This window comes from Scophthalmus maximus, chromosome 10 (genome assembly GCF_022379125.1).
Source record: "Scophthalmus maximus strain ysfricsl-2021 chromosome 10, ASM2237912v1, whole genome shotgun sequence".
NCBI classification, from domain to species: Eukaryota; Metazoa; Chordata; class Actinopteri; order Pleuronectiformes; family Scophthalmidae; genus Scophthalmus; species Scophthalmus maximus.
The window spans coordinates 8,294,082-8,321,818 of NC_061524.1; the positions used below are offsets into that span (position 1 = coordinate 8,294,082).

A 27,737-nucleotide genomic window follows, 5' to 3' on the forward strand; every position below is an offset into this window, starting at 1 on the left:
GGTCTTGAACACATCAGTCATTTCTCGTGCAAATCACACCTTTTCACCCTCCTTCCCTCCTGTATCTCCCTCTTACTCTTTCATCAGCTCCATCCACATCCTATTTGGGGAGGGAACAGTATCCCCTAATACTCGCAAATGGGAGAGGGGGAAAGAAAACAACCCGACTTTTTTTCTAATTGCTCTGCAGTGTGTTTGCATGTTGCACCATCTGTGGAGCGTCTGCCGTTCCCTCAATTAGAATTCTTAGATCAATGAGACTGGAGTTTTACTGCACAGCCAGTGTTTGCTCAGATGGAATCTGCTGCAAGAGCACGGCTTTCCGCGAGTTTTATAATTACAGTAACGCTGTGCTCCACTCTCAACGGTGGGAAATCTCTCTCTCTCTCTCTCTCTCTCTCTCTCTCTCTCTCTCTCTGTATATTTCTCTCTAATTATTGTTATTCCTCATGTGGAAAGAGTCGTTTTCACCCCCCCCCCCCTACTGTATCTGTTACTGCGCCGTGTAAAGCTGTAAATTTGGCATCGCAGTTACGAGTCCTCCCACAGAGTGTCCATAATTTTGGATTTACTGAAACAATATAAGCTGCTTATTTTTTGTTGAGATGTGTGTGTCTCATACGGGGAGGGCGGAACAGGCGGATACGCACACACGGACAAAAGGAGCACGTACTAGCTCACAGCCTTTTAAATCCCTGGGTACTTAAGGATGCTTTCACACCCAACCTGTTCGAGCCATCGGTGGCCATTGATTTTCGGTTCCTTTAGGCTGTAATGAAGGCTGCGAGCTGAATACTGGTCCGGTTGTCGTCCAGACAGAGACTCTGGTGCGGTTTGGTTTTTAGTGTGAAGAGAAAGTAAACAGAACATGCAGCGTTTTGTGATCTAAATGACATTTCATTTAATTTCAAAAGCTGAGCTTCTTTTACATCCGTCTGCAGCAGCTTAATAACAGTGATAACACACAAGTGTGCAATGTTTTTTATTATAGGTGTATTATACTTCCGTCCTACTCTGTGCATGTGGATAGTTGCCGATTTACAAACTTATGTGTGATATAAAAAAAAAAACTACAACTCTTTACTTGTCAGACATGAACTACGGAAAATGTCTGTTGCGTCCAGACATTCTCAGGAGTTTGCCGTTCACACACGACGTACGCAGCAGGAGATTGTCCAAGTGTCCGCTGTGTTAACAACAGTCGAGAACAAGCAGTGAAAGAGATTTTCTATTTAATCGTTTTCTTGTGGTGCGTTTTTTACATTCCGTTTTTTTCTAAATGTGACCCAGATTATGTCTCCATTATCCCTTTGTGAGCTCTGAGGGACGACACACGAGATGAATCGACACAAAAGCTCCAGTCAGGTGGCGCTCGACTCACTGTCACCCCCCGGAATCACGTTTCCAGCCGTGATCCGCGAAGCGCTGATAGCACAGGGTGGCAATGATCAAAATCTGCCCAGTGACTGAGTCACCTGTCAGTCCACATGATGGTCATGTTTACAGCTCTTGTTTCATGTGCAGTGGATGAGTGTTAGACGCCACACGCTCCCGTTCAAGGGAAAGACCTTTTGAAGGTGTGTGTCTGAGAGCGTTCGAGGACCTCGTTAATTTGGACGAGTAACATCATGGCTTTTTGAACTTTTTTTTTTGCCTCAGAGACGCCTTTTTCTTAGATATTTAGAGTTGGATAATAAAAAATAAAAAAAAACATATCGACATCTGTCTGCAAGCAGGTGCCTTTCCTTGAAAACGATAGTGTTGGAAAATGAACCGAGGCCAAAGCCCAGTGGGAAAAAAAATCCATCATGCTCAGAATAAAGTTACAGAGGCTGAATCGGATTTTGTTTGGATTTTCTGAGATGACGGCTCACCCGAACTCTGTCCGGTTCATTTAGCTGCTTCTCAGCACTTTTATTTACATGCACTCTGAGTCTAATTGTGATCCTACACACCCAAAAAGTTCTTCGCTTCAGGGGAAAGCTAACAAAGGGTGGGTATCATTGAATGTTTACATTCATACAGAGCAATAACTACGCCTGCTGAATATCACACACTCATTTGTTGTTTCACCGACTGTATTAAGTCTGACGCTGGTTTGCTTTATCTTCTTAATCTGCGCCTGAGTGACTTTAAAAAGTAAAGAAATAGACTTTCTAAAAGACGCAGACAGCTGTGGTGGGGCTGTAGTTTGCAGCTGTTTAACAAATCCCCAACTCGTCTTCCTTTCTGAGGACACATTTCAGCCCAGCAGCGCCATACATTATACAGAAGGTGATGCTGCATCCACTTTATCCACAAGGCATGTATTATTCTCTGCTATGGCCGCAGGAAATGTCAAACCCTCGCCGCTCATTCATACTCTTGAGTTCATTGCTATGTCTGCCCACCCACTTCTTCTGCAGTCCATTTTTTTTTTCTTTTTCCTCCCACCCACTCTTTCACAAATACCATGTGATCAGTTTGGAGTTGAACTCAGAATGCATATTAGCTCTCCTCCGATGCCTAAATGCAGCCTCAGAGTATTTTGCAAATGGAGCATTTGCTGTAGTGTTATCGTCCCGTTTCAGGAGTTGTCCGGGGAATTTAGTGGCCAGCGCGCTCCGGGGGCTGCATCTGGGGAATAGGACATCACTGCAGCTTGGATGAAGAACATTCAGTCGTGCATTAGTATTTGCATACGCACATTATGGTGCATTGGGGCAAATCACGCCGGCGCCCTGTTCACTTCGCTGCTGTTTATTTCCCCTTGCACCACGCTGGTCATTATGTATGCTGAGCCCAGATTCCTTCTGATTCTAGCGATAGCTGCATTGAAATGACCAGCATGTTGACTCTGTTGAGTCTAATGGCTACCTGCTGTGGCTGTGGTGCAGGAGTGGACGGCAGTGATTACGATGGAGGAGACTGATCCTGCTCCACAGACCTGGAATGTTAATGCCTTTATCGGGCCCAGTGCATAAGACCGCAGCTGTCCGGGGAAGACGAGGACTTTAGCCAAGGAGGTTCGTCGGATCTCTACTTTTTCTGCTTCAGAGTGGGAATATCTTTTTTTTTACTCCGTCAAAGTTTCAGTTTCAGTGGCAAATTGGTGCGTTTTCATGAAAATGCAAGTCTCTGAAAAAGTATTTGTGTCATCATCAAAACATTCATTCGGTTGAAATGATTAAACTGGCTGTGCTCGGTATTTTAGTTACCGTCAGCAAATGCGAAAAACCAACAGTGTGCCGGTCCGTCTCTCAGTACCGCCTGACTCTCCTTGCTGGTGTGTGTGCAGTGGTGGAGCTCACTGTTGTGTTTTAATAGTTTTTAGGCAACAATGGCCGCCTAGGGCAGAGATAATTGAGCTATAGTAGGATTTGTCTGCACAGGAAATAGTTTTTTATAATCTTTTCCGTAGAAGAATATGACATTTGTCTGGATCGCTAAACGAACCCATTCTGTCCCTCAAAAGGATATTGATTGGCATTTAATTGCAGATACATCCTATTGATCACACGCCTGACCCCCTAATCGATGATTCGACCTGCCTTGGGTCTGTGCTCCTTTGAGTCAAAGTCTACGCATGTCCTCTTGACCACCTGACTCCTGTCAGGCGTGATATTACTGCATTGCCCGTGTTCGTCGTGGGGCATAATTGAATCGCCGCCTGCGCGGCAATATCTTCTTACAACCCGAATCACATTCAGTGTCAAGCAACGGGCCACTGTGATTAACTTCTTTCTCCCTGCTAATTATAACCCGAATCCGAGGCGCCGCAATTACCAAATTACAATAAATACACAGAAATTTGTCTTGGTGACGCGAGTGGAGGACATAAAAGAAGGGCTAGTTTTCTTTTTCATTTTCATCCAAGTAAATGAAGCACAAATTCAAATAATATCCCCATCCGCTCTTCGCCTGTACACCTGTCTGACTGTGCTGTCAGAGAGAAGAAAGGTAAACTTCTCCCTCTAATTATTCCTGCTGCTCAGAGCTCTCGCTCTCTCTGTTCTCGCCTCTCGCGCGCGCATTGAAGTGTGTAACCTTTTCCCCAGCTGTGTAAACCAGCGTGGCGCTGCTCTGTGTTCTACTGAAGAGCGTAAGCAACTCCAAGCCCCGCTAATCCCTACCGGAGCGCTCAACTCTTTCTATGCACAGCGCCCGACTCGAATCCTAAGACAAGGGATCATCTGTGTGTGTTTGCCAGCGGCTCGGCTCATCTCGTTAGCTGCCTTACTCTGCGGCCATGTTGTTCCGCCACGGTCTGACGACATGCGGCAGCTGATTGGCTACTGTAATGCCGGGGTTGTTTCAGTGAAACGCTGGTCATGTACTTCAGCATTGCTGGCATGGGGCTGGCCAAGGCGATTTTTTTTACTGCTGACAAACAAGGACCTGGGAGACAGGTATAGGTGGTAGTGGTACGTGTGATGTTTTGTACCAGACCACATTTCTTATGAACACTGCTGCCCCCTTTGCCACATAAAGGATGTTGCAATAGTTGTTTTTTTTTCCCTCCTTCCCCGCCTCCCACCTCTGAACCACGCACATCTCTGGTAACGTTCGCCACCGCCTGCCAGCAGTTACAGTAAAGATACAGATGAGGCAGTTTGAACAGTGTGGCTGGATAAGATGGTGTGACAGAGATGGTAGAAATACAGACATTTTATGTATTTTTTTTTCCTGTTCATGATTCAATTCAGTGTTGTTTGATTTTTATTCCTCCACATGATCTATATTGTTGTGTTTCTTAGCCTCCCTCATATTGACAAGGTTAAAACTCTGGTTGGGGAAATAGTGCCCTTTTTTTACTACTATGTTGGCCCAAAGTATTTTCATTTTTTTTTTTATTAAAAAGAAGACACTCTGTATGTATTTGCACTGGTCACAAGAACCTTTTGAGACAGGTGCTGCGAAGCAAACGGTCAAATTTCCTTCAGAATCTGACTGAGCACCACCTTCACGTGTTCACGCTGAACACTTGACACAATTAAGTAGCTACTCCAAAATGACAGAGTGGATACTTGATTGGCTTGAATTTTTTGACGGGGTTTTGTCATGGCTGCAAAAATTCTAATCAATTATGAATGTTTATGACCTTTTCTCTTTTTCTTTGCGGAGTTTAGTACTGTCATGTGTCATAGCACAGATTTTTGAACCAAATGCTGACGATGCCAACATGCAAATGTATGCAAAAGCATGCATGTCATCCACACGCTGCCAGCACAGCCATCTCGCCGCAGTCTGGGTCCCCGAGTCTTGCCTAAGGACACTTGCGGCATGTGGAGTGCACGAGCTGGGAATCAAACCACCGACTCTCGCTCTGTCTCCTGAGCCACAGACACCCCTCTTTACTATAAACCATCTTGGTTATAGTGGAGATATCAAATTTTTTTTTTCTTGCCTGAATTTGGATCTATACTCAAATTGAAATTTTGACCCGAATGATCTGGCTTATTAAAAGAGTCATCTCGGGAAACCATAATGCCTGGACCTGATTGATATCTATCCAACTGTTGTTTAGCCAGTGTCCTAAAATTAGGACGCACCGTCTGAGACACATTAACACCTGCTCCAAAATTCATGTCAATCCATTCATCAGGCTGTGATATTTCAATCTAACTGCACCGACTCTTTATGTAGCGCTACTGGCAGGTTGAGCGTTTTGGTAGTGTGAAATGTTTTTGAAATTATTGGATGGAAGTCCATTAAATTTGGTTTTATCCCTAGAGACCTGCCGGGTCTTGTGTGGTTAAAAATGAAAACAACACTACAACTTATATCAATTATGTAATATCACAAATATGGAAAAGAGTCGGTGCACCCAAGAAGTACATCTATGGATACAACAAAGGAGCATAATTATGTAATGAAAAGGTAAAAGCTTACACACTGACTGTGAAACCACACATTTATTTAAATTGATGGTTAGGTTTATTTAAATAGATGTTTGGATCCCAGCTGAATCTTCAGTCAAGTCAAAGCTTTGACTTTGAGTCTGTCTGCAGGCTTTCCCTTCAGTGGTGACAGGGTTTCTCCAGTGACAGTACCTGTGGTGTGTTTGAGCTGAGGTTTGGCAGGTGGATGGCTGATCCGTGTGCGTCATACACAAGTTTTAGACGGGGGTAGGAGGGGTCGCAACAGCTTAAATAATTCATCCCAGAGGTCGAGAGAACAAAGTGTTTCTGACTGGATTGCGGGACCTCTCCTTTCTTAGCTGCCTCAGCAGAGAGGCGGACAGACAGTGAGATGGGTTTTCTGTCCGGGCCACTGGACAGCGGACGTTCATAATTCATGAAAGTTTGATAAGGAACTAAAAGCCTTCCCTTACTTAGACAAAAAGCAGGTGACAGAGAGGTACAGGGGAACAGGAGCCAGATGGAGGAGTCGAGGAAGGGGAGTCCATCAGGCAGAGAAATTAAGGCGTCTAGAGCGACGGCTGCGAAAGGCAGAGAAAAGGTGAGGGTAATTATAAATTTGGCGGACTGAGGGGAAGAGACAGGGTGAGAGATGGAGACAGAGGTAGACATAAATAAAGCATGAATGAGGAAGGGGGGAGTGAATTTAAAATGTTCTTATCCTTGAGAAAAGCCCAGGTTGCCGTTCCCGACTCAAATCCCAAGACGCTGTTTGTGCCACCAGAGAGTATATGAGGTGAAGTAGTCCAGCAGTGAGTCATCATGCACAATAGCCTGCGTAAAGCCACACCGGCAACAGCTCAATGCAAAATATATTTTTCACAAGAGGAGGTACTCTGAAGGAGTTTTTTCACCTTATAAAGATCCCCAATTGAATTGAAATGGGATGATTACCATGGATGACAGATAGACGGATAGCCCTCAACACACTCCTGAAAAACAGAGGAATTGTGACCCCACGCCACCCGCCCAGCCCCCTGGCAGCATAAGCGCTCTGTGTTTTTTTTTTTATAGGTCTCTCTATGCCTGCGTGTCCCTGGCTCTGCTTCAGTGGCAGTGGGCGATCATTAGAGCTCTTTGCTCCCGCACAGTGGTCCGGCGATCTGGCTGTTGTCTGGAAAGCCCGGAACGCGGAGCAGGCAGCCAATCCCACCGGACCATGGGGGGGGGGCGGGGGGGCATTGGGGTCCTTGTGCAATGATTGGTGCATTGTTTCGAGGCGCTCGCTGCATGGCAGATTGACAGAGTGGGATGCGCTGAAAGAGGACGATAGGAAAATAAAAAGCGAAAGTGGCTGCAGCTTGCTTGTCTTGGAGAAGATTTAACCAGAGGTGCAGTTCCATAATATGCAAAGGTCTCTCTCTCCGAAACAGAAACAAGAGGAGAGTTACAGGACAATTGAGTAGCTTGTGGTTTATTTTTGATGGTAAAATTGTACTCACCAAAGTAATTAACCATTTGCTAAACCTTGCCCTGAACAATGATTGTCTAATCATATCTTAGCAACCGTTACTAGGCATGATGGGTATGTAAAGGTTTGGATCTTTCCACGTAAAAGTGGTATGTCAAGTCATCCAGTGCATGCATGTATTCAAGACCCCCATTTCTTTTTTAAATAGTCGGCTCTCAACCAACTCTGTAGCTACAGCTAGTGAAATCTGCTTGCGACAGTTTTCATTTCGTCCGGCATAACCGATGGACAAGCTACTTTTGACTGTTTCCGTCTAAAAGTCGGGATCCATTTTTTCAAAAATTTTGCTTGTATGGCGTAACTGTTACACCATTATTAACATCAACAGGCATTGCAACCATGACTCAAGGGATCGGGGCATTCCCATGAACAACAGTCAAACAATTCAATGTTAATTTGAAGTTTTAACCAAAATTTACGAAATCTCTTAATTTGGATATAAGAGATCAATAGTTAGCACAAAGACAGGACATGCGACAGAATCCCCGGAGCCTGAGCTCTGCGGTGAGGCCAGCAGATAGGTGATGGAAGCCCCTGATCACGCTGATAGTAACGGTGATGGTGAGGTCTGTGTGGTCGATCTTCAAGACAGATTGACCGTTGATTGCAATGATGTTGAAACAACAGCATCCAAAGCGCTGCGATTCGGTCCCGGAACGCAGGCGGAAAGATCGTGGGTATGATAAGATTGACGTTGACACTGTGGAAAACTGGAGGAGACAGATTGGAGGAGATGCCAAATCATTGGAGAAAAGGTCTTTCTTACTCAGCGTGCCAAAGGTTCATTTGGAGGTAATTCCCAAAATAAGTCAACGTGAAATGCCGGAAAATAATCCCTCGGTGCACAAAACAGCTGTTTGTGCGAGCGCAGCCATGGTTGAGTCCAATCTCAAGTCTGTAAACAGAAATAGATTTTTTTACAAAGGACAGTTTTTGTTTTTCGTTTTTTTACTTAAAAAAAAGTGCTAGTCTTGCTACCTTCCCTGATCATAGTTATCAACAATTACATGAATCAATCCCTTAATCTAGTAATATTGTTGTGATGCAAAGCTGCACGTACAGTACTAGTGCACCTTTTTAATTCCGTGCACATTGTTTAGTGCCCAGCTGATCTGTGCCCTTGCGAGGCGACCGGTGTGTTCGAAAACGACACGGCTGTGTGACAGGGAGATCTCTTCTTCCCTCGTTCCGTGGGACATGTACTGTCACATCCCATTATGGTGCGGCAGCGTTGGGAATAGAACGGGCGCCGACAGACTGAGATGAATTTAGATGTAGCGATCTTGTCCGGGATAAGCTTTAATAGATTACATTTTATGGTGATGCAGCCTGTCCCTTGTCGCTCAATGTGCACTTATCCTCTGAGCCTTTACACGTGCATGGACGCACACACAACTCCCCGAACAAGCGCACGATCCCAAACAAACACACACACACACACCTACACACACACACACACACACACCCCGCCCACTCTCATCAAGACTCTATCTGTCCCCATCGCTCCCTCGCTGTCTATTACCCTGTCTCTCACTTGTCGCCTCATCACAATATCGCGCTGCAGTGTTTGGCTTGCCGATCTCCACCTGTGTCCCCCTCCCTGATGAGATTTGGAAAGCTCCCGCGAGTGATGCATCTGTTTACCTTGACATTAAGGAATCAGGCGGGCTCATGTTAATGGCACCGTAATTGCATAGAGTGAAAACGGCGTTGTTCTCATTTGCCCTCGCCTATTTATTTTTTTTATCAGGACAGGCCCCGCGGCGATGTGGTCGTTAGCGGCTAATGGTGGCAAGGCAACAAAAACCTCAAATTACATTTGGCACTGGGGATTTAATGGTTCAATAAAAATCAGTTTTACTCACCACTGCCCTGCTGCCCACCCGCCCCACCAGCCACCGGCTCTCGTCCTCCACTCCGCCGTTCTTGTTCCTGCTCCTCGTGTCTGTGAAAGTGCACTTCAGCAACACTCTCGGCGTAGACTCGAGCTTTTTTGTGCGTCTGCTGCCATCCACACTCGAGATAGCTTTTCAATTAGGACAATTGGCTCCAGTTGATGTGGCCGTAACTTGTTGGGGCGTTGAGCTCCAGCTCAGTTCCTCCCCTACCCCACGGTTCACGGTGAACTCCTTTTGATATCGGTGAGCACCACATCAAATCCCAATCTGTCCAACCCAGGTTGTCTCAATCAATACCATCGTGGTGAATGATTTTATTCTAGCCCGGGGTGAGCGACTTCATGCTCTCGCTGCTTCTCTGTACCTGAGTGACCTTGATGAAAAATGCCTCTCTAAAGTGATTTGATTTATGTCAGTATGTGAGTGTAACGCAGCATGAATATGAATCACATTTGAGCCACATTTGGAGGACAAATGTACTAAGACAGGGTCACAGATGTAGCGCATATTCACCACATTGTCTTGAAGAAGACTATCATAACTTCTGATTATGTAGAAAAGACTTTTCATTTATGCACTCATTCAAATCTTGTTATCTTGCGTAAAAAAAATCCGGTGCCTCCCGATCCAGCCAGTCATAATTTATTCATTAAAATCCGTTATCTGATTATCTCCGTTAATCAGGGTCGTGTGCTCCTGTAAACAGAGCGTGAGGACACAGGAAGAGATCCACCTGAACTTGCATCCAGCTCCGGGTGCCTGCGGGGACGCAGGGAGAGGAGCCAGCGAGATTTGGGCGAGTGCGGCCGCAGATTAAGAATTTATAATGTGAGAAGTGGGGGTGGATAGGGCCCGTGTAACAGGGGGCGCTAAACAATACAAGCCAGTGCCAAACACGGAGCCAAGCCTCTACTCGAGCTCATGAATAATGTAGCAGGGGAAAACACCACATCCTGGTGTCGCACCACAGCGGTATACATACAATTAACATAATAACACACATGCACACGGTGGTAGGTGTGTCCTCGCTGTGCAGGGTGGCTCTAATTGTGACAAAGCTCTGCAAATGAACTGCGTTGCACACAGGTGAAAGCCAAACCTCGGAATGCAGCAGGAGGAACTTTTATTTCTCATTGTTGTTCTCCCTCTTTGCAGACTTTTGGAGTTTACCCTGCTTTGAAAATCTGTCCTCCAAAAAGTATCTTTGTTCTATATTTATCCTAATGCCCTCATTCTTATTCAGTCCAGGTCTTCTCATAAATCTCCTTATTCACTTCTTATTTGAACAAAAAAATAAAATAAAGGATTTTCAAGGCTGCTCTCCTCCCACTGCAAGTGCAGGAGTTACTGTGGTCACCATCACTAGGCGGTGGTGTTGTATCGCTGACGTTCTCCCCGTTTAGTTGGGTCAATTAAGGCATTAGCCCCTTAAACAGGGTCAAGTTTAGGGCAGGGTGAAATTCTCTCGGTCAGGGATCTGAAGACGTCTGTTGGAAGTAGCACACTGATGCCTGAACGCAGCCTGATGCTTTGTCCCTTTTTCTTGCCTGCCATGATGCCAGCTAAACCCCCAAAATGTCAACCCAGAATCCTATAACTGAGATGAATCATAGTATTTGGTTGCTTGTAACAGAAGTTAAAAGCATCTTCAATTACTACTCAGCATCTCCACAATAACCAATATGCATTTAAAGGTGCAACTTTCAGGTTTCAGAGTCAGAGTTACGACAGAACAAGTGGCGTATCAGGTTTGTGCAGCTGAACAAGTTCACACCGTTTAAACAAAGAAATAAATGCAACCGTGACCAACTGTAACTTCAGGGTTTTTGTCGCAGTCTTGGCTAATGATAAGATAAGATAAGATATACCTTTATTCGTCTCACAATGGGGAAATTTGGTAACCCCTGTGACAATTGCCTTGCATTTCTCCTGTGGCTGTTTTTACAGTTATAGACACTTTTTCACAGTTATAGCCATTAAAACTTTTAATGAGAGGCAGCACCAGTAGGAACTGTTTGCTTAACCACTACCTCTATACAGCTCTGAAACAGTAATGCTGGATTATATCATTATTTTTTTTATTTTATAGGTAGCAAGTATTAATCTGCCAATCAATTAGCCAATCGGACGATTAAACACCAGAAGATTCAATTAAATCACCGAGTATGAAGGCAAAGGGATGGTGGCCACCAATGATCAAAACCTGCTGGATATCTACAGAAAGTGGATATGTTGAATGGCCGTTGCTTAAAAAAAATTGCGATTAAAAGTCTTCATCACAAACAGGGTTTGACTGAACGAGAATGTTAGGGATCAGACCTCGCAATAGAAATATCTACCTCCGTGGTCTGCTCTCGGTATGAGCCTCCTCAGGAGCCTCTGGCTGGTGAGCGAGTCGCAGCAGAGGGTCAGTGTGTGGATAACATCCCCTCACCATGGTTTTGTACTGACAAGAATCTTGTCCTCCCCAGGAGCATCGATTGACAGCGCCTGTCCACACACACCGGACCAGTTGGGGGGGCATTTATCTGGGTCCTTCAGCCCCCGGAGTGCGCTTGGGCCCGCAGCCGGTAGCGTGTGACGGAGCGTGAGTTGTAAATGAGAAGGGAGATGCGATGCATTGTGGCCTTGAGGAAAGAGAAGGATGGCAGAGTGCGTTACAGTAGGTTAAGTCTCGTGGATATAGACCCGTGCTGGAGTTCCCGTGGGGAGCCAACAAAGGTCGATGGTGTTTGGGATCGCATGAGGAGTCAGTTGTTTGTTATCCAGCTCACCTCTCTCTCTCTCTCTCTCTCGCTGCTGCCCTGGGACGGGGGACCGAGGGCTGTCTATGGAAGGTCATGGAGATAAGGTGGGATGTTGTTCTGCCGTTGAGATAGAGAACTGACGCAATTACTGCCGCGTCAATGGGAAGGCCTTTAAATATCTGCTCACGCGGAGGAGGGGGAGGCGAGGGGACACCTCCTGCCAATTGCTCCCTTGCCGCATCGTAAAAAAAAAAGTACAATCTCATCACAATCTCGAGTCATTTGATTTTTATATCATTACTGGCATTATATCCATAATGCCAGTAATTGTCCATTATTTCTCCCTGAGTTTTTTCAAGGCTTTTTCTAAAGGAGTCTGGTAGAATCATGCAATTTTAATTTTAAGTATTGTTTACTTGAAGCAGATGCCATGGTGCAGATGTAGATCAAGAAATGATTAAGAAATATGTTTCTGTATAATATCAAACAGCAATTATTATAAATAATACTCAGTAAGAATCAGGGCACAGTACATATTAAAAAAAAAAAAAATGAATATGGCAGCGGTGATAGTTCTGCGCGTTGTGGTCAAACAGGCATCTTTTAAAGTGCACACACACATTTGCACGCAACGTACGTCCACTGTTTGTCTCGCACCGATTTAATTTCTCGCGTTGTCCACGTCGCTGTCAGTCTCCCCCTGACTCTCACTCTCACACATCAATCCAGGTTCTGAGGCGAGGGGGAAGCCGGGGTGCTTTAGCTGAGTGAAAATTACATTTACACTGACACAGTGAGGCGGGTCCGTCCCCGGAGCAGAACTAACGTCTGGCTGGTGCTGGCCGCAGTCAAGCATCCATTCTCATGCACATGTCCCTGGAGGCTGCAGGTTTCTGAGCCGCTTGTTTGAGGGAGATGTGTCGCAGCCACCACCATGGCGTCGGTGTGCCGTTTCTCTCGACGCCTCACCCCGAGCCTGCCCACGCTTCGCTTGCCTATGTATATGTGTGAGGGGATATGACTAAAGTGATGTAGCTTCATTGTGTTTGGTGAGATCCCCTTCCCTCCTGTCTCAGTTAGTACGTGTGCATGATTTATGAGGCCGTGGTTTCTCGCCAGTTATACGCCCACATTTTTTTGTTCATATTCAACCTGAATATATAAATGTCAATAAATAACAAAAAGGTTTTAAGTCACACACACACACACACACACACAACTAAATAAATCACCACTAAAAGAAAAGCCACAATTTCTGAAGGAGACTGAACGAGACCTGATGTCCATTTAGCCATGAGAGCCCACAGAAATGTAATTATCACTATAATTTTGGTTTTCCTGATGAAAAAAAACTTTGCTACCATCAGCCGGATTCCCAGCTGCATCTGGCAGCAGTTTCCAGTAATACAGCTCTGAAAACCCCCATTTACAGGCTACAAGCCCAGGACCGAATAGGAGACAAATCTAGAGACTAGCTACAGTAGATTAGAAACCAGATGTGTTTCTCAATAGTTGGTGGAGACCATAACAGTTGTGTTGCCAGAAAAACAATGACTGCTGCTGTTTCTCTGTGTTGGAATTTTGTGATACATGCTGATAAGATGTCAGGCATGTCTTTTTTTAGCTTCCTCCACTGCCCCTTAAATGGACAAAGACCTCAACTGAGTCAGGTCCAACAAACAGTCTACTGGTTGGAAAAGTAGAAATGAAGAAATCCATTACGCTGCGTTCAATTATTGAAATGGGAAATTAATGATAAATCATGAGTTCATGGAAGAAATGTGCCATTTGTCTGTAATGTCTGGAAAATCATTTGGTGGCGCAGTAGGGTTCCAGGTAGCGAGTATACTCATTAGTACTCAATCTGCCAAATATTTATAATGAGTCAATCAATTATTTAATTTTTATGAAGATTGCAGATTCATCGCATTATAGCAAAGGCAGCAAATCCTCACAGTCGAGAAGCTGGAACCAGCAATTTTTCTGCGTTTTTACTTGAAAAATGACAAATTCATAGTCAAAATACTTGCTTATTAGGTTTTTGTTGATTGTCCGATCGATTGATGAACTCGATCATTTCGGCGCTGGTGTATCTACTGACACTTTCTCAAGAGATAAATCGAGGGAAGACCACATAGTGCACCGACTGGTAACAAGACTATTAGAAAAGCAGTTTACATACTCGAGAGCCAGCACTTGGCCGACTTATGTCAGCAAAATGTTTTTTAAATGGCGATCTTGAGGATGACCTCCTCGAGGACATGGAAATGAGTAACTAAAGCGTTGCTACTTGAGTGGAGGAGCACTAAGTAAAAATACTTTTAAATTAATTTTGAAGTCCAATCATTGAGCGAATCTTTGCGTCTGCCACAACACTGCAGCTCTTGGTCAATTCTCTGGCTGTAATGACACCGCTAACCTCTTCTGAAAAAAAGAGTGGCTGAGACAGACTTGCTGCCATAAAGTGACCAATTAGCTCCCACCCCTGTGATCCATGTAGCTCAGATGCTGTGACACATAGCGCCGGCCATGTGGCAGGGTCTTTAGTCTGATGGAGCCGGAGATGGCCAGCAGTGGCAGCACGGGGTCAGACAAACATCGAGATAGTGTCTCTCTCAGGACAGAGGGGACAGCGGCAATAAGCTTTTTGTTATAAATCACCTCACACACACGCACACACACACACACACACACACACACACACACGCACACACACCCCGACTCCCTCCACCATTATCACAGCCGAAGGAGGAGTGTGTCTCATGCCTGTATGTTTGTGCATAGTATATACCAACAAAACAGACAACACATGTTTCTAGATTATTATAATTTTTTTTTATTTATTGAAAATCAAAAACCATTCAGTCCATTTCAAACTGTAGTCAGGTGATTCCCCTTTGCTTTCATTATGTCTGACACGTGTTCACACCTCGCTGTAAGAATGACTCGTCTGCCCACTCCCTCCTGCGTGTTCATCTCATCGCTCCGAGCGCTCGGTAATAACTGAAGGCTGCTCAGACGCGCATATCAACATTTTTATCCACTCAAATCTTCACTCATCTGGATTATGGTGTGTGTGTGTGTGTGTGTGTGTGTGTGTGTGTGTGTGTGTGTGTGTGAGTGTGAGTGAGAGAGAGAGTGACTATAGTAAGAAAATCAATCGGAAACTATCGGCTACAAGTGAAGGGGGGCGGGGCAAAAATAGATTTATTTCACATCCCCAGTGGGAATTACAGCCGTGCCTGTAACTAATAATAATTACAGTGAGTAGCTGGTTAACAAAAAGCCCTTATACCCCAGGACATTACTGTAGTCCTTTAAAAAAAGCCTTTATATAAGTATTTTCTGGACACTTCTATTGATTACAGTATTAGAGTAATATATAAAAAACCTTAAGCTTGTATGTATTTTGGCATTAACACTTAAATTATACTGTTGATATTTTGTTTGAAAAACCAACTCCTTTAGTCAGAATAGTTTTTAAAGCTCCTAAACTAAGCTGAAGAGGTGAATCATTGATTATATGGTCCAACTTGGAACAAGCACAGAAATCTATCAAAAACAATCGCTTCAAATCTCTTTGTTCTACCTTTTTTTCGAGGCCCTAAAGCTCGGAGCGAGGACAGCTCGGAGCGAGGACAAATCGTCGCGTTGTGAAACGTGTGTCAAAGGTGGCGATGACACAAAGGTCAGACGGTTGTTAACACCATTACTTTGCTTGTTGTCCCTAATCAGGGTGAAAACAAATCTCTGATGAATGAAGACTTCTCCCGCTCCCCCCACCCCCCGTCGGTCTCCGTCTCTCTGCGGTCACTGTGTACACTAAGTGGGATAGCTAATAAGTCCCTGTTGGGCAACATGGCTGCCTCCCAGCTAATCACTTTTTGAGACAGAATCTTCAAAGTGTGCCCTCTTGTCTGATGCTAATCTGGGCCAAGTGGGGGCTCTGCAGATGGATGAGCGTGGGCTGTGGTTAGATTGGCTTGATTTTGCTCTTCTCCATCCAAATCATCTCTTCCCTTATCTCAGCAATGTACCATTGATGACTGTGTAAAAAAAAACACAAAAAACCCCCCCTGATAAATGGATTTTTAACAATGACATTATTATGTGCAGCCATAAAGTCTGGACACTAACTGTGGACCCGGGTCGCAGACGAGTAAAATGCTTTATTTGTTTTCACATGCTCGGCAAAAAATACAGAGTACATAAGGTCAGAAGTGTCAGATTATAGCTAGAAATAGATGTAAGGAGTCGTGATGGACTCTACCCTACATTTAGACGGCAGCGTATAATTTCCCCACCAGAGTCCCAACAGCGCCATCAAACTGAACGGATTGTTGCTTTGGGGGACACTTAAGCTTCACTTTGTGATGTATGTGGTGTGTGTTGTTAACCTTTGTCGTGGGGCTTTCTATCTTTAAACACTGGACCCGTCACTCAAAAGGTTGTCTGAAAAATACACACCTCTGTCCATAGCATCTATTATATTTGCAGATGTCTAATAGTTAACAGTCTTGTTTGGTCCTTCCATTGACCAGTGAACGTAAAAAAGTGCAGAGGTGCTTATGGCAGCATTGTAAGCTGCAGACAGAATGTTGCATTATTTCTCCGCACATATTGCGGCAGGTTGTAGTCTCTACATTTAGCAAATACTGCGTGTGACCCATTAAAATGACAAACAATGTATGCATACCACTGATTATCTGTACTTTCGAGTGAACTGGTCATTAATACTGATGATTAGCAGTATTTCAGTTTTATGCAATGCTTAATGTTGACTTTTAATGCAGTTAAAATGATTTAAAACGTGTTGATAAGCTCGTTGCCCTTCAGTGAAATTCCGAACCCAAAGAGTTTTTTGTAATGGAGGGGAAGGGGCATGGCTCCACTCATTCTTCGGCAAACCACAAACACAGTCCTGCACGCAGGACTGTACTTGACCACGTGTTTTGTGAAGTGAGTTGTCGGGTTTTTTTCTGTTTGCCTGAGATGTTTTTGTGCAACTGGGCTATGGGATGTTTACTTGTCAAAATCAAGCTTACTTTAGCTCGGGTTACCCCAGCGTTCATGTTAAGTTAGTTCACGAAAACCATGACTAAATGTATTTTTGAAAGACTAAGACCGGATGATGATTCAGCGGCACTGACATCATTGTGCACTAACCACGAACGCATCACCAACAGTGCTAAGACCGGACGTGGCTATGTACTTAAATATTATGGCTGTAAGAGATTGAATAACACACTGTGAAGGGAAAAAGAACATGATGGCAACAAAACAGGTTGACATTTGAAACCACTTCATATATACCGCCGCAGAGAGAAAATGTGGGTTTGTAGTATTGGCGGGCGAGACGCCCCGCAGCGACACAATCGCTGGCAAGAAAAAAACACATACCAGAAACTCTACGCAGTTACTCAGGTAACCTCACGTTAAGTTTAAGTACACACAACCCCATTGCATACAGACACAATTCAAGTCTTGAGTATTTTGAATCGGTCCATCGGCAGTAGTTACAGTGTACTGTCTAGTACTTGGCTTGCTTTATGTGCAAAGAGGTTGCAAATGTGTTTCTTTGCAAATGTGTTTAAGCGGTAGTGTGCGTCCCATTGTAAACTCTTACAGTATAACACGATATAGCACAACACCATTAATGCCCTTCCGACTTACAAAATACAAAATTTCTGGCCCAGTGCTGACGGAGCCGGACATTACAAGGGGATACTTTGTGTCAGGGCTGTTGTGCAAGGTTCTGTTTTGTTGTGAAGGTTTTCTTGTGTCTGGTTCCTTTCTGGTTGACTCATAAGGTGATTGCTTTAAATTCCTTTTGTTGGTTTCATTCAGCCAACAGTCTAAACCCCCCAAAATATTCTATTCATTCTCATAGAAGACTGTGGAAATCAGAAACATTTACATTTGAACGTAGAACAGAAGCTGCAGAAAGTGAACTTTTAGCTGTTCTGCATGAAAGTACTGAAACATTTAAATTGATTATCAAAATCCATTGTGGCACAGATTCCCTCCTACTGTGTTGGTTTACATTTAAGCATCCAGTCACTCTGATTATCAATAAGCATTAGGATAAACCCCACCTTTATACCAAAGGTGGGGTTTATCCCAATACCTCTGGTTTTAGCCTGGTGCATGCCATTCCAAATTTCTCTCTTCTCGTTCCCTGGCAGCTCCTACTGTCTAAAAAAGTCTTGAAAAAAAATAATACAAAATTAAGAACAAGCAGCTAAAAAAGAAGACGATTTGTGTGAATTTGTATCTCCAGTTGTATATTTTGTATCTTCACGTATACTAATCCTTGAGGCCTCTGCCCACACAGCACAGGTTAATTAAGTGTTTAGAATTCAGCCGGGCATTTTAATATATTTCTAAATCACATGAGTGTGTCACTAGTTCAGACCACCTCTATTTCCACATGGCTTAGGGCAGCAGTTTACTGCTACTGTGCTAAACAGGCAGTGGATTGACACCAGCTTATTGCCCCTGTTTAACAGATTAAATGTCTGACGAATCGAGTGTAGATCCCCAGGGATTTCATTTGCTCGAAGTAAGCTCAGATCATCATCTTTCCCCCCCCCATCTTATTAAGAGAATTGCCATTCCCATCATGACCATCATGGTGATGGTGCTGGAGAAATTGTCCCCTGCCTGATTGTTGTCATTGGATTGATGGTCCTGACTGGGAAATACAAGCGTCCTTCTTCTCTTTGTCTGTATACATATGCGTCAATTGGCTCTGGTCCTGCTGTGGCTGTGGGGGTTGGGGGTTTAACTATGGATGGGACCTTCATTGATCAAAATATGGAGTGGGATTGGGGGGGAAGCTGAACAGCCAGAGCGAGCCGACTATGGTAATGCTTCAACAGATCGATTAAAGGGATCTGCGTTTGAGGCACAAGAGCGCGCCAATAAATCCTCCATCCTACCCTTGCTTGCGGTGAAGTGTCTTGGATTCTTCAGCGTGAGCATGGCTTGGGGATTCGTACAGAATACCAAACAGCAGCTTTGGACAAACATCAAAAAAATGCATGCAATACATGAAAAAAAATTGCTAAATATGAAATAGGAGGTTTACTTTGTTGTTTTCACTTGTGAAGAATGAACATCCGCGTATTAATGAGATGCAAACGACAGGAAAACTCAACCGAGAGTCGGATCTTTTCAGTGCGACCAAATAATCGCTGGCCATAAGTTTTAAAGGAACTGTCCGACATTTTAGAAATGTTGCTACTTTGCCTAAATGGCGGGATCGATAACACTCTCACATCTGTCTGTTATGTGTGAAGCTGGACACACCAGGACATTATCTTAAGACATCATGAGGATGAGAAAGAGCTCGCCTGAATAATCTGCCTACCAGCAGCCCCGATTTTCTCATGCAACTCCTGGTAAGAAACACGAGTTTCCCTGGAACGTTAAATTATTCCTTCAAAGGGGACTCTGCAAATGTGTAGCTTGCTCCATTGAGGGCAATAGTTTGAAGCTGATTAGAACTAGATTCAGCAGAAGACAGGGTGTTAGATAATTTCTAACTAAAAGAGAATTTGACTTAATCTAACATGCAGGTGACCCAAGCAGACACGGACCAAGACGGACCGCCAACGCTGACAGCAGCACGATGGAGTGGTTGGACAAAGTCTCAGGTCTCGGCTTTGAAGCAGTCATGCTTAGAAAACGTGCATTGCATTTAGGTATGACATGGAGTATCTATGATGGGGTCGAACTATACTATATCCACAAATAGAAAATGTGGGTGTTTTTACGCTTTCTTTGCCAAAAACAATGTCGCCCAACTGGAATGCATCCAAAGAAGCAAGCTCCGAACATCTCAGAGTCTGTACTTCTCAATAGAGAACAGATTTACCTGTAGTTGTTAGTAAATAACTGATATATATCTCCAGCTATGATTGTGTAAAGACACACACTGTGTTACTGAAGGAAATGCAGAGGCTAGAATTCAAAAAAGGTCCAATCTTATGTGACTAAGCAGTGCGGCGAAAGCTGCATGCTTAGAGGGTTTGGTGAAAAGACTATATATATATATATTTTTTTTTTTTTTCTTGATTAAACCTGGTGATCTGTCACCAGAGAGGTTTCCGTTACTCTTCTCGTCTGTGTCTTTGTGCGTGGACCGTGAAGAGCTATGCATCTTTTGTGCATTAGGTATCACAAATGCATTGTCACGGACCACATGCAATAATATCGGATGCACAGAATCATCCGATGCAGGGGCATCTGCAATAAACAGCCCACTGGCCTGGGAATGAGTTTGTCACTTTCGCCAGTGAGTTCATCATCTGCCCTATGAGATAAAGATGACCAGCAGAGCCATTACAGTTTTATTTGGTGCAGTTGAAGGATTAATAGGAAGGGATTAATATGGTAAAAGGAGGCCATAAATATGCGGTACTCTCTTTCGCTTTTTCTGTGCTTTAATTTCTCTCTCAGATCTGCTAGATTTGCCCTGCCAGTGCTCAAGGGCATTTTCAGGACATTTAAATGAGAGAACCGGCCGTTTAAGACAATCACATCTCCAGGTAATGCAGCTAAGGAACACATCTTTTTGAATTGTCCCATATTCCTATTTAAAGCTGGTGTGCTGTTGTAGTGTTTTTTCCCGGCTGACGGGACGTGTGAGTGTGGGTATGTGTGTTTGTGTGTGTTTTTGTGTTATTGGTCCACATGCCTCCCTGCTGCAGTGGACTTGTTGCATCATCGGTCGTAGTGACGGGACCCTCGAAGACCCATTATGCCGTTTAGCCGTGCGTGCGTGGAGGTGAATCATCTCCAGAGTGTTGTTCTTTCTCCTCAGTGTAATTTGTCTTTGGCATGCAGTCTGCGACGACCCCCCGCCCGACCCCCTTCGCGTCTCATTCATTTACACAACGGCAGGTGTGTGTGTGTGTGTGTGTGTGTGTGTGTTTAGGTGCAATGCGAGGGAGGAAACGGCGTCTGCAGCTAAGCGTCACTGTGTAGGAGAAGACCTATGGAGCTGCTGCGCTGTGGTAAATCATCATTAACGAGCGGCTCTCAGACCACTCGATATCTTGCAGCATAACGCTCACAAGAATACTGACACTTTCCTGGGGGGTTGATCAGATAATATATGAAAATTTAATTATGTCTGTTTTTTTTTGTTCTTATCTTTGAAATCTCAACAGTTTGATCTCTGCTGACGGAGGAGGTTAATCATGTTTCCAAGTGGTTTCCAGACAGCCGGCCCATTGTTACATGTTGCACTCTGGTTTTTCTGATGAATGACCCCCCAGTTCTCCACAGCCATGCATATGCATGTTTACCCATGTTGTTGTAAAAGCACTTAAACCCCCCCCCCCCCACACACACACACACACACACACACACACATACACACTCTGCCACTGTGGTGGGAAATTGTTATGTCACGCAGATTCATAAGCAGGTTACCATGGCGACACCTGGACTGCACGAGCTATACCTTGTTGCCACTGAATCATAGATGGGAGCAAGGACTACGGGCCAACATATCTCAGTGGTTATTACTATCAGCTAATACACACTATAAATCAAACAAAGGAGACAAGATACACATCTCATATCCGCCCCTCGTGTATCTGCATGTGAGCGTGCGTGTTTGTTTTTCAGCACTCGGATTCATCACGGCATGAATGTCAACTGTTGGGGTTTTCACGCCGCAGTGTAATTGCTTCATTCTAGTTAATTTTGTCGTATTCGGTTTCTCCCTCAACCTGCGAACCGTTTGATGGCGTACATTCACGAGATCAATACTTGGCCTTGGCTTGCGCAAAACTGAGAGATTGTCATGAACACCGCGCACACGCAGAAAATCAAATGGCGACCGAAAAGTAATTGAATGATTCAATCTGCGACGCACACACGCCAGTTCACATTCATTTCACCTCCGAGCCAAATCTCAAATTGGAATCTGAAAAGGCCCAAAGAGACCACGGTTGTTCTACCCACTCCGTCTTCAAATTGAGATCTACTTTAATCATGTTGTTCTCGTGGAATACCCACTTTGTGGTTAAGGCTCTGGTTCCGACTGTGACGCGGGTGAGTGGACATGATATCTGTGCCCGTGCAGCTGTTTCTGCGTGTCTGAAATAACGCCACCTGTCAGGTGGAACAGAAATGAGAAATCTATTAAGGAATTAGCGGCTCAACGTGACCTTGAGTTCGGGTCAACCCAGGGGATCGCTCATGCACTGAAGGAGGGGAGGAACTCTCACATGCTCGCCCAACGGGTCAGTCCGAACCGAGAGAACCGGGCCCTGCGGTTCTGACTGTGTGTATCAATCCCGGCTAGTGCTAGCAAATCCACTTTGTGTGGTGGCCAACTGTTACCGCTGCACCAAATGACTGGCCATTGATTCTGTCTCCCCCGGCAGCAGAATCAAAGTTAAGAAGCGTGAGCTTTCGGAGAGAAAATGTGATGATATTAAAGCATGACCTGTCTCCAAAAGGACTGTGTGTGTGTGTGTGTGTGTGTGTGTGTGTGTGTGTGTGTGTGTGTGTGTGTGTGTGTGTGTGTGTGTGTGTGTGTGTGTGTGTGTGTGTGTGTGTGTGTGTGTGTGTGTGTGTGTGTGTGTGTGTGATTCACTGGCTCTCATTGGCTCTCTCTGTAGGCGCTTGCTGGAGCTGCCATTTCCTCAACTAACATGGTCAAGAATTTGAAGGTTATTTACTTAATGACTCATCCAAACATTTACTCAGACTGCTCATTGGCAGAGCTGTCTGGGGAAAAAAAGAAGACAAAAGCTCGCACTAACTGTCCCCTTACCATAACAAAACGGACGTGGACGCGTACACAGATATTCCCAAAAAAACCAGTATCTTTTATTTTTAGAAATGCTTGGATTGGTCGTTCAACCTAATCCGGAGTTTTGCCGGTATCAACACTTTGTCTGTCTTCCTTTCACTGCGGATGAATTCACATGCCTCACTATCCAAGAACTACAGTCGTAGCATCTTATCGTTCATAGGTGGATATTGTAAAAACCCTGCACAGTTTGATTCAGCAGCTACAGTAAGTCAGAATATGTTCCTTTTTTGATTCGGGTGAACTGAGCCATCAATAATGAATGGGAGATGAGTCAGAGGAATGGAACAATGTTGTTGTTTCTTGTCCTTTGTGCGCCCATATTGTTTCTTATCATTTCAGTGCTGCGTAAAAAAAACCTTCAGGAGACATTCTGCACTGGGTCACAACAGTCGTCTTTGCCTCTCCTAACAATCAGCATGTTGCCTTCATTGACGTGGCATCATGAAACTGATGAGCCAACCCCCTCTGATAGGTTTGTGCGTATGGAGGAAGCTGGGAGTGACCAGCGAGCTCCTGCTGAGACGATCATATGATCTGTGAGCCTCCCTCCCGGGATCCGTTCTGTTCTCGAAGACTTGGCTCATTATCAAGCCCCCTGCAGCTAATATATTAGTTATGCTTTTACACACAATGAATTCATTAATGTCTAACCCGCGATGCCTTTTTAATCAAACAATGCTGTCCATCTGTTGCAGCCTCTTGAGTGTTTTTTTTTTCTTTTTTTTATGTGAAGACTCAACCCTGTGATGTGACACTTTGAGTCAGAGCCGACTGAGGAGAGTGTAGCTGACAGCTGAAGCACAGCTCTGCCTCTCCAAAGAGCCTGATTTCCTCCTTCAAATCTGCCCCCCCCCCCCCCCCCAACCCCCACTACCCGAAACCTCCCCACCTCCCGAAACCTCCCCACCTCATCGCGCTTGGAGGAAACAGACGGCTGTTGGCATGGCAACCATGTAGGACTGTGTTTTAATTTGTCTTGATAAGAAATGCGAACAACACCACAACATAACAATGCTCGGGAGGAAAATGTCTTCAAAGCTGCAGCCGCGGCAATCGCTTTCGTGGAACTGTTTTCTCTTTGTCTACATATTTGTGTGAGGCAATATACGATTTCTCTCAAACCTCGAAAGCGGCTCCAGCAGCGGCGTGCGTATAAGGTCTTGCTAAATGTTCCTTGCGAGCATACAGATTTATTTAAAACGACCCCTCTGAAGTCTCCTGGTGTCTTCCTATTTATCATGGCCATTGTGTCTTTGACCACGTCTGCGCTGACAGGGCTGCCAGTGATTACGGGGGAAAAAGAATTTATGCAAATCTCCCATCATGTTTGTCAGCAGTTCTTCTCGGCTGGGGCTGAGCTCGTCAAGATGCCCTCTGAGCTAAATTCATTTCATTTGTAGTTAATTTCCAAGTTGCCGCCTGCGCAAATAAATAAATGCACCTCTCCCACAGATATATCTACAAAGGCAAAGAGCTGTAGCTTTTTCTAATTTTGGATTTTACAATAAAAAAACAAACACTCCCTGGCTCTTTTAAATTTCACCCATTCGTCTGAAAACATTCAAGAGTTACGCCCCCTGCTGTGAAATCGAGAAGCCGTGTTTTAGTGTTATGTTCATGGTGCGATTCGGTGGCTGCCCCGGGTCAAACACCACTATTGTGTTTTGCCCCGCAGGCTGTTTTGTGGTTCTATCGAGTGGAGCTGTGCACCAAGGAGCAGGTGGAGACGGACGGACGGACGGACGGACGGACGGACGGACGGAGGGAGGGAGGGAGGGAGGGAGGGAGGGAGGTGGACGAGAGGGAACAGCTTGAAATAGGAGGTGACTGCTGACATTCACCTGGATGCCCTCTGCAAGGAAAGGGCAAAACAAAAAAAAAGGGGGGAATAGGAGAATGGTCACTGGGCTAGAGCTAGAGACGGAGGGGAGTGTGTGATTATGGTTACTAAGGCGACAGCATGCTGCCCTGTTGGAAAGGGAGGGGCTTGGAGGAAGGTCAGACGGCTGAGGTACATCCAGCTAAATCCACTCTGAAGTGCGAGGTCCCTGTTGGTGTTGGGGTTGAGGAAATGTAGCTGTTTAGGCTGCTCAGGAGGAACATAGATTGTAAGTAGAAGGGGAGCCTGCACACAGCGTGGCTGTGAGCACACCCTCCTGGCTGTAAATCCCTTTGATACGCCACATAAAAGGAGGATAAAGGATGTAAAAGGAGATGAAGAGACAAGTACACGAGATAAGATTTCTTTTTTGTGAGATGTACGCTTTGGAAGAACGTATCCTCCAGGGATAGAGGTCACCCGGCGCCCCCCCCCCCCCCCCTCGAAAAAGAAAGCGCGTTGGACCCACTCGATTGACGCAGAGGCTCTGATTCTCTCCGACTCATGCGGCTGATGTCTGTATCCTGCGACGTCCTGGACACGGGCGGCCGGGCTGTAGCTGCTCAGAGAGAGGAAATGATGCAACATACATTTCGAGGCACGGCTCCCCGGTCTGTCTTCCTCGACGTTCACATCCACACACCGCAGGAAGGAAATCAATAGCCTTTCAACAGCGAGTCAATACAGAAACTAATAGCCAACAAACCCCATGCTGTTGAATCACCTCTGACTCTTCTCACACACAGCGGCTGTAATGTAAAGGAAATGTGCTTAAGCATGCTGTTGCTCTTTGTCACCTGTATAGAATTATCTTCCAGGATAATAGAAGGACCAGGAGCATCAAAACAACCTCCACTCGTATATCTGAGGGGCCGCGGAGCCCGTCAACACCACGCGACAAACACTGTAGCCAGCATCAGAAACATACGAATGGACACAATGAGCTTCTGTTGAACTTGATTAAGAAGTTTGGCCGTCGTTCTCCAGGGCATCGATCAGGGCTGAACGTCTGACCAAGCAGCTCCACATTAACTGTAAGGGCACTATATGGGCATCCACATTCATCTTGGGCAGGAAGGTTCCCTCCCCTCCAGGGCTCAAAGTGCTGATCTGCTCACACTGGAGGGTGATGTGATTGGAAGCGGAACAAAAAAACACGACTTTATCTGGAGAGTTAGCCCCCCCCCCCCCCCCCCCCCCCCCCTCTAGCCGGTGTGACACGATCATTATCTCTACTGTGAACACATCGTCGTCATCAGCCTCTGCTCTTATGTTTTAGTGGAAAGAACAGTTCCGTGGAAAGAACTGTTTCTTTGTACGAATAGGTCAAAGGAGGACAACGGTCTGTTTTGCTTTTCATATACTCTGATGGTCACTGAAGGATCCCTGACCAGAACATGAGCACTCTTCTGAATAAATAATAACTGGGATGTAGTGTATTTCCCTCTCCGTTTTAACCCATGCAAAGTACACATGTGGTTCCTCTTCTCTATGTTTTATCTATGAAACACTGAACACATAAAAGCCTGCACAGCTGATGGGGCACGCGGAGTAGAGTGTGTGGCCCACACGCGTAGGTCCTATTTGCTGACGTTGTCTCTCCGGAAGCATTTTTTTATGATTAAACTTGATCTTTCCGCCTGTCCTGCAGGGAGAGTGACTCCTTCACACCCTCGAGCAACATTTCCGTCCGCCAGGGGCGTCGATTCACTCAAACCCCCTCGAGCTGTGCCAAAAAGTTCCTGCGGCTGTTACCATGTAGCTCCAAAAAAAAGACTGGATCCAGACTCAAAGACTTTTTCCCGGGGACAGGACGAGCAGGCACTTCTGACATATGCTGATATGTTATTTGTTCAGCATGTAAGGAAATGATTAACCACAGGTCGTAACGGATTAGAGGGATTGTGGAACTTGATGCAACTCTTTGGGGGTTTTGGCATATGATCAGGCTTTTTTTGATTCAGTTAATAATAATAATAGTAATAATAATGTTTTTTTTAAATGTATAGGATCAATTTTGGATTCACTTGGGCTCAAAATGAGGCTTTTTTCCTCCCAGAGCCCCCTCTGCTTCCCCACTCTCCCCCCAAAGCAAACAACCTTTCCAGGGATGTTTCCTTTTTTTCGGAAAGGTGTTTATAGTTGCTGAGAAAAAGGGTAGATAAAGTCAGACCGGTTGTCTCTTTAAATCAAGCTGCAGTGTTGATGTGCCCTCAACCTGGAACGGTAAGAACCATTTCCCCCTCTGCGGCAGGGAGCCTGGCCGAATAGGCGCACTGGAGCGCGTCAAACGTGATTCTCATTCCCTCGGTCACTCGTGGTCCGCGTAACGGCCGCCGCCTTCTCCTGGAGATCAAATTGTCAAGTCCTTTCCGTGGGACTTTGTTGCTTTTTTCTCTCTCTCTCTCTTCTTTTCCCACCCCTGCGCATCACGGAGGCGTTATTTAATTGTTTTTCTCCTCTCTTCTTCTTCTTCTTCTTCTTCTTTTTTGGTCGTTCCTTGTGTTCCACCCGCAGAACTCTGTGGCAGTCGCCTCCATCCATTTGCCGCCGGCTGCCGGTGCGCCCGCCGCCGCCGCCGCCGCGTTGCAATCTGTTGATAACTCCACTTGCAAGCTGCAGTTCATCGTGTTCCGCAATGGGAAACTCTTCCCTTGCACGGGGAATTCGTCAAACCTCGCCGACGACGGGAAGCGCAGGAGCGTTTCGACACCAGTTGCTTTCACCAAATTAGGTAAGAGGAAATCCACCTTTTTTTTATCATCATCGCTGGCTGCGATGTCGACGCTGCGCTGCATGCTTACACACACACACACACACACACACACACACACACACAGAGAGAGTGTCTCGGTTTGTTCTGCGCAACATGTTATCACACTCGAGCTTCGCCGGCTGCCTCGCGTGCATGTCGCCGAGGACAAATCCAAAACTCTCGTTACGCTGCGACAATGGAACCATTTCACGAACGTGATTAAAAAAAAGAAAAAAAGCTTCTCCCGGTT

General features: G+C 45.2%; 1 protein-coding gene across 2 annotated transcripts in view; it reads left to right on the forward strand.

Annotated features, from left to right (window-relative positions):
- The window catches only part of LOC118283520 (adhesion G protein-coupled receptor A1), a 132,611-nt gene that overhangs the window by 57,944 nt on the left and 46,930 nt on the right, over positions 1-27,737 (forward strand). Inside the window, exons 1-2 of one of the 2 annotated variants that reach the window (XM_047335153.1) lie at positions 25,950-26,592; positions 27,250-27,466. In XM_047335153.1, coding sequence (XP_047191109.1) covers positions 26,350-26,592; positions 27,250-27,466 — 460 coding nt within the window. In that variant the 5' untranslated portion in view covers positions 25,950-26,349. Of the gene's footprint in view, positions 1-25,949; positions 26,593-27,249; positions 27,467-27,737 lie in introns of those variants that run through there. The other variant, XM_035605594.2, reaches the window with a different exon arrangement.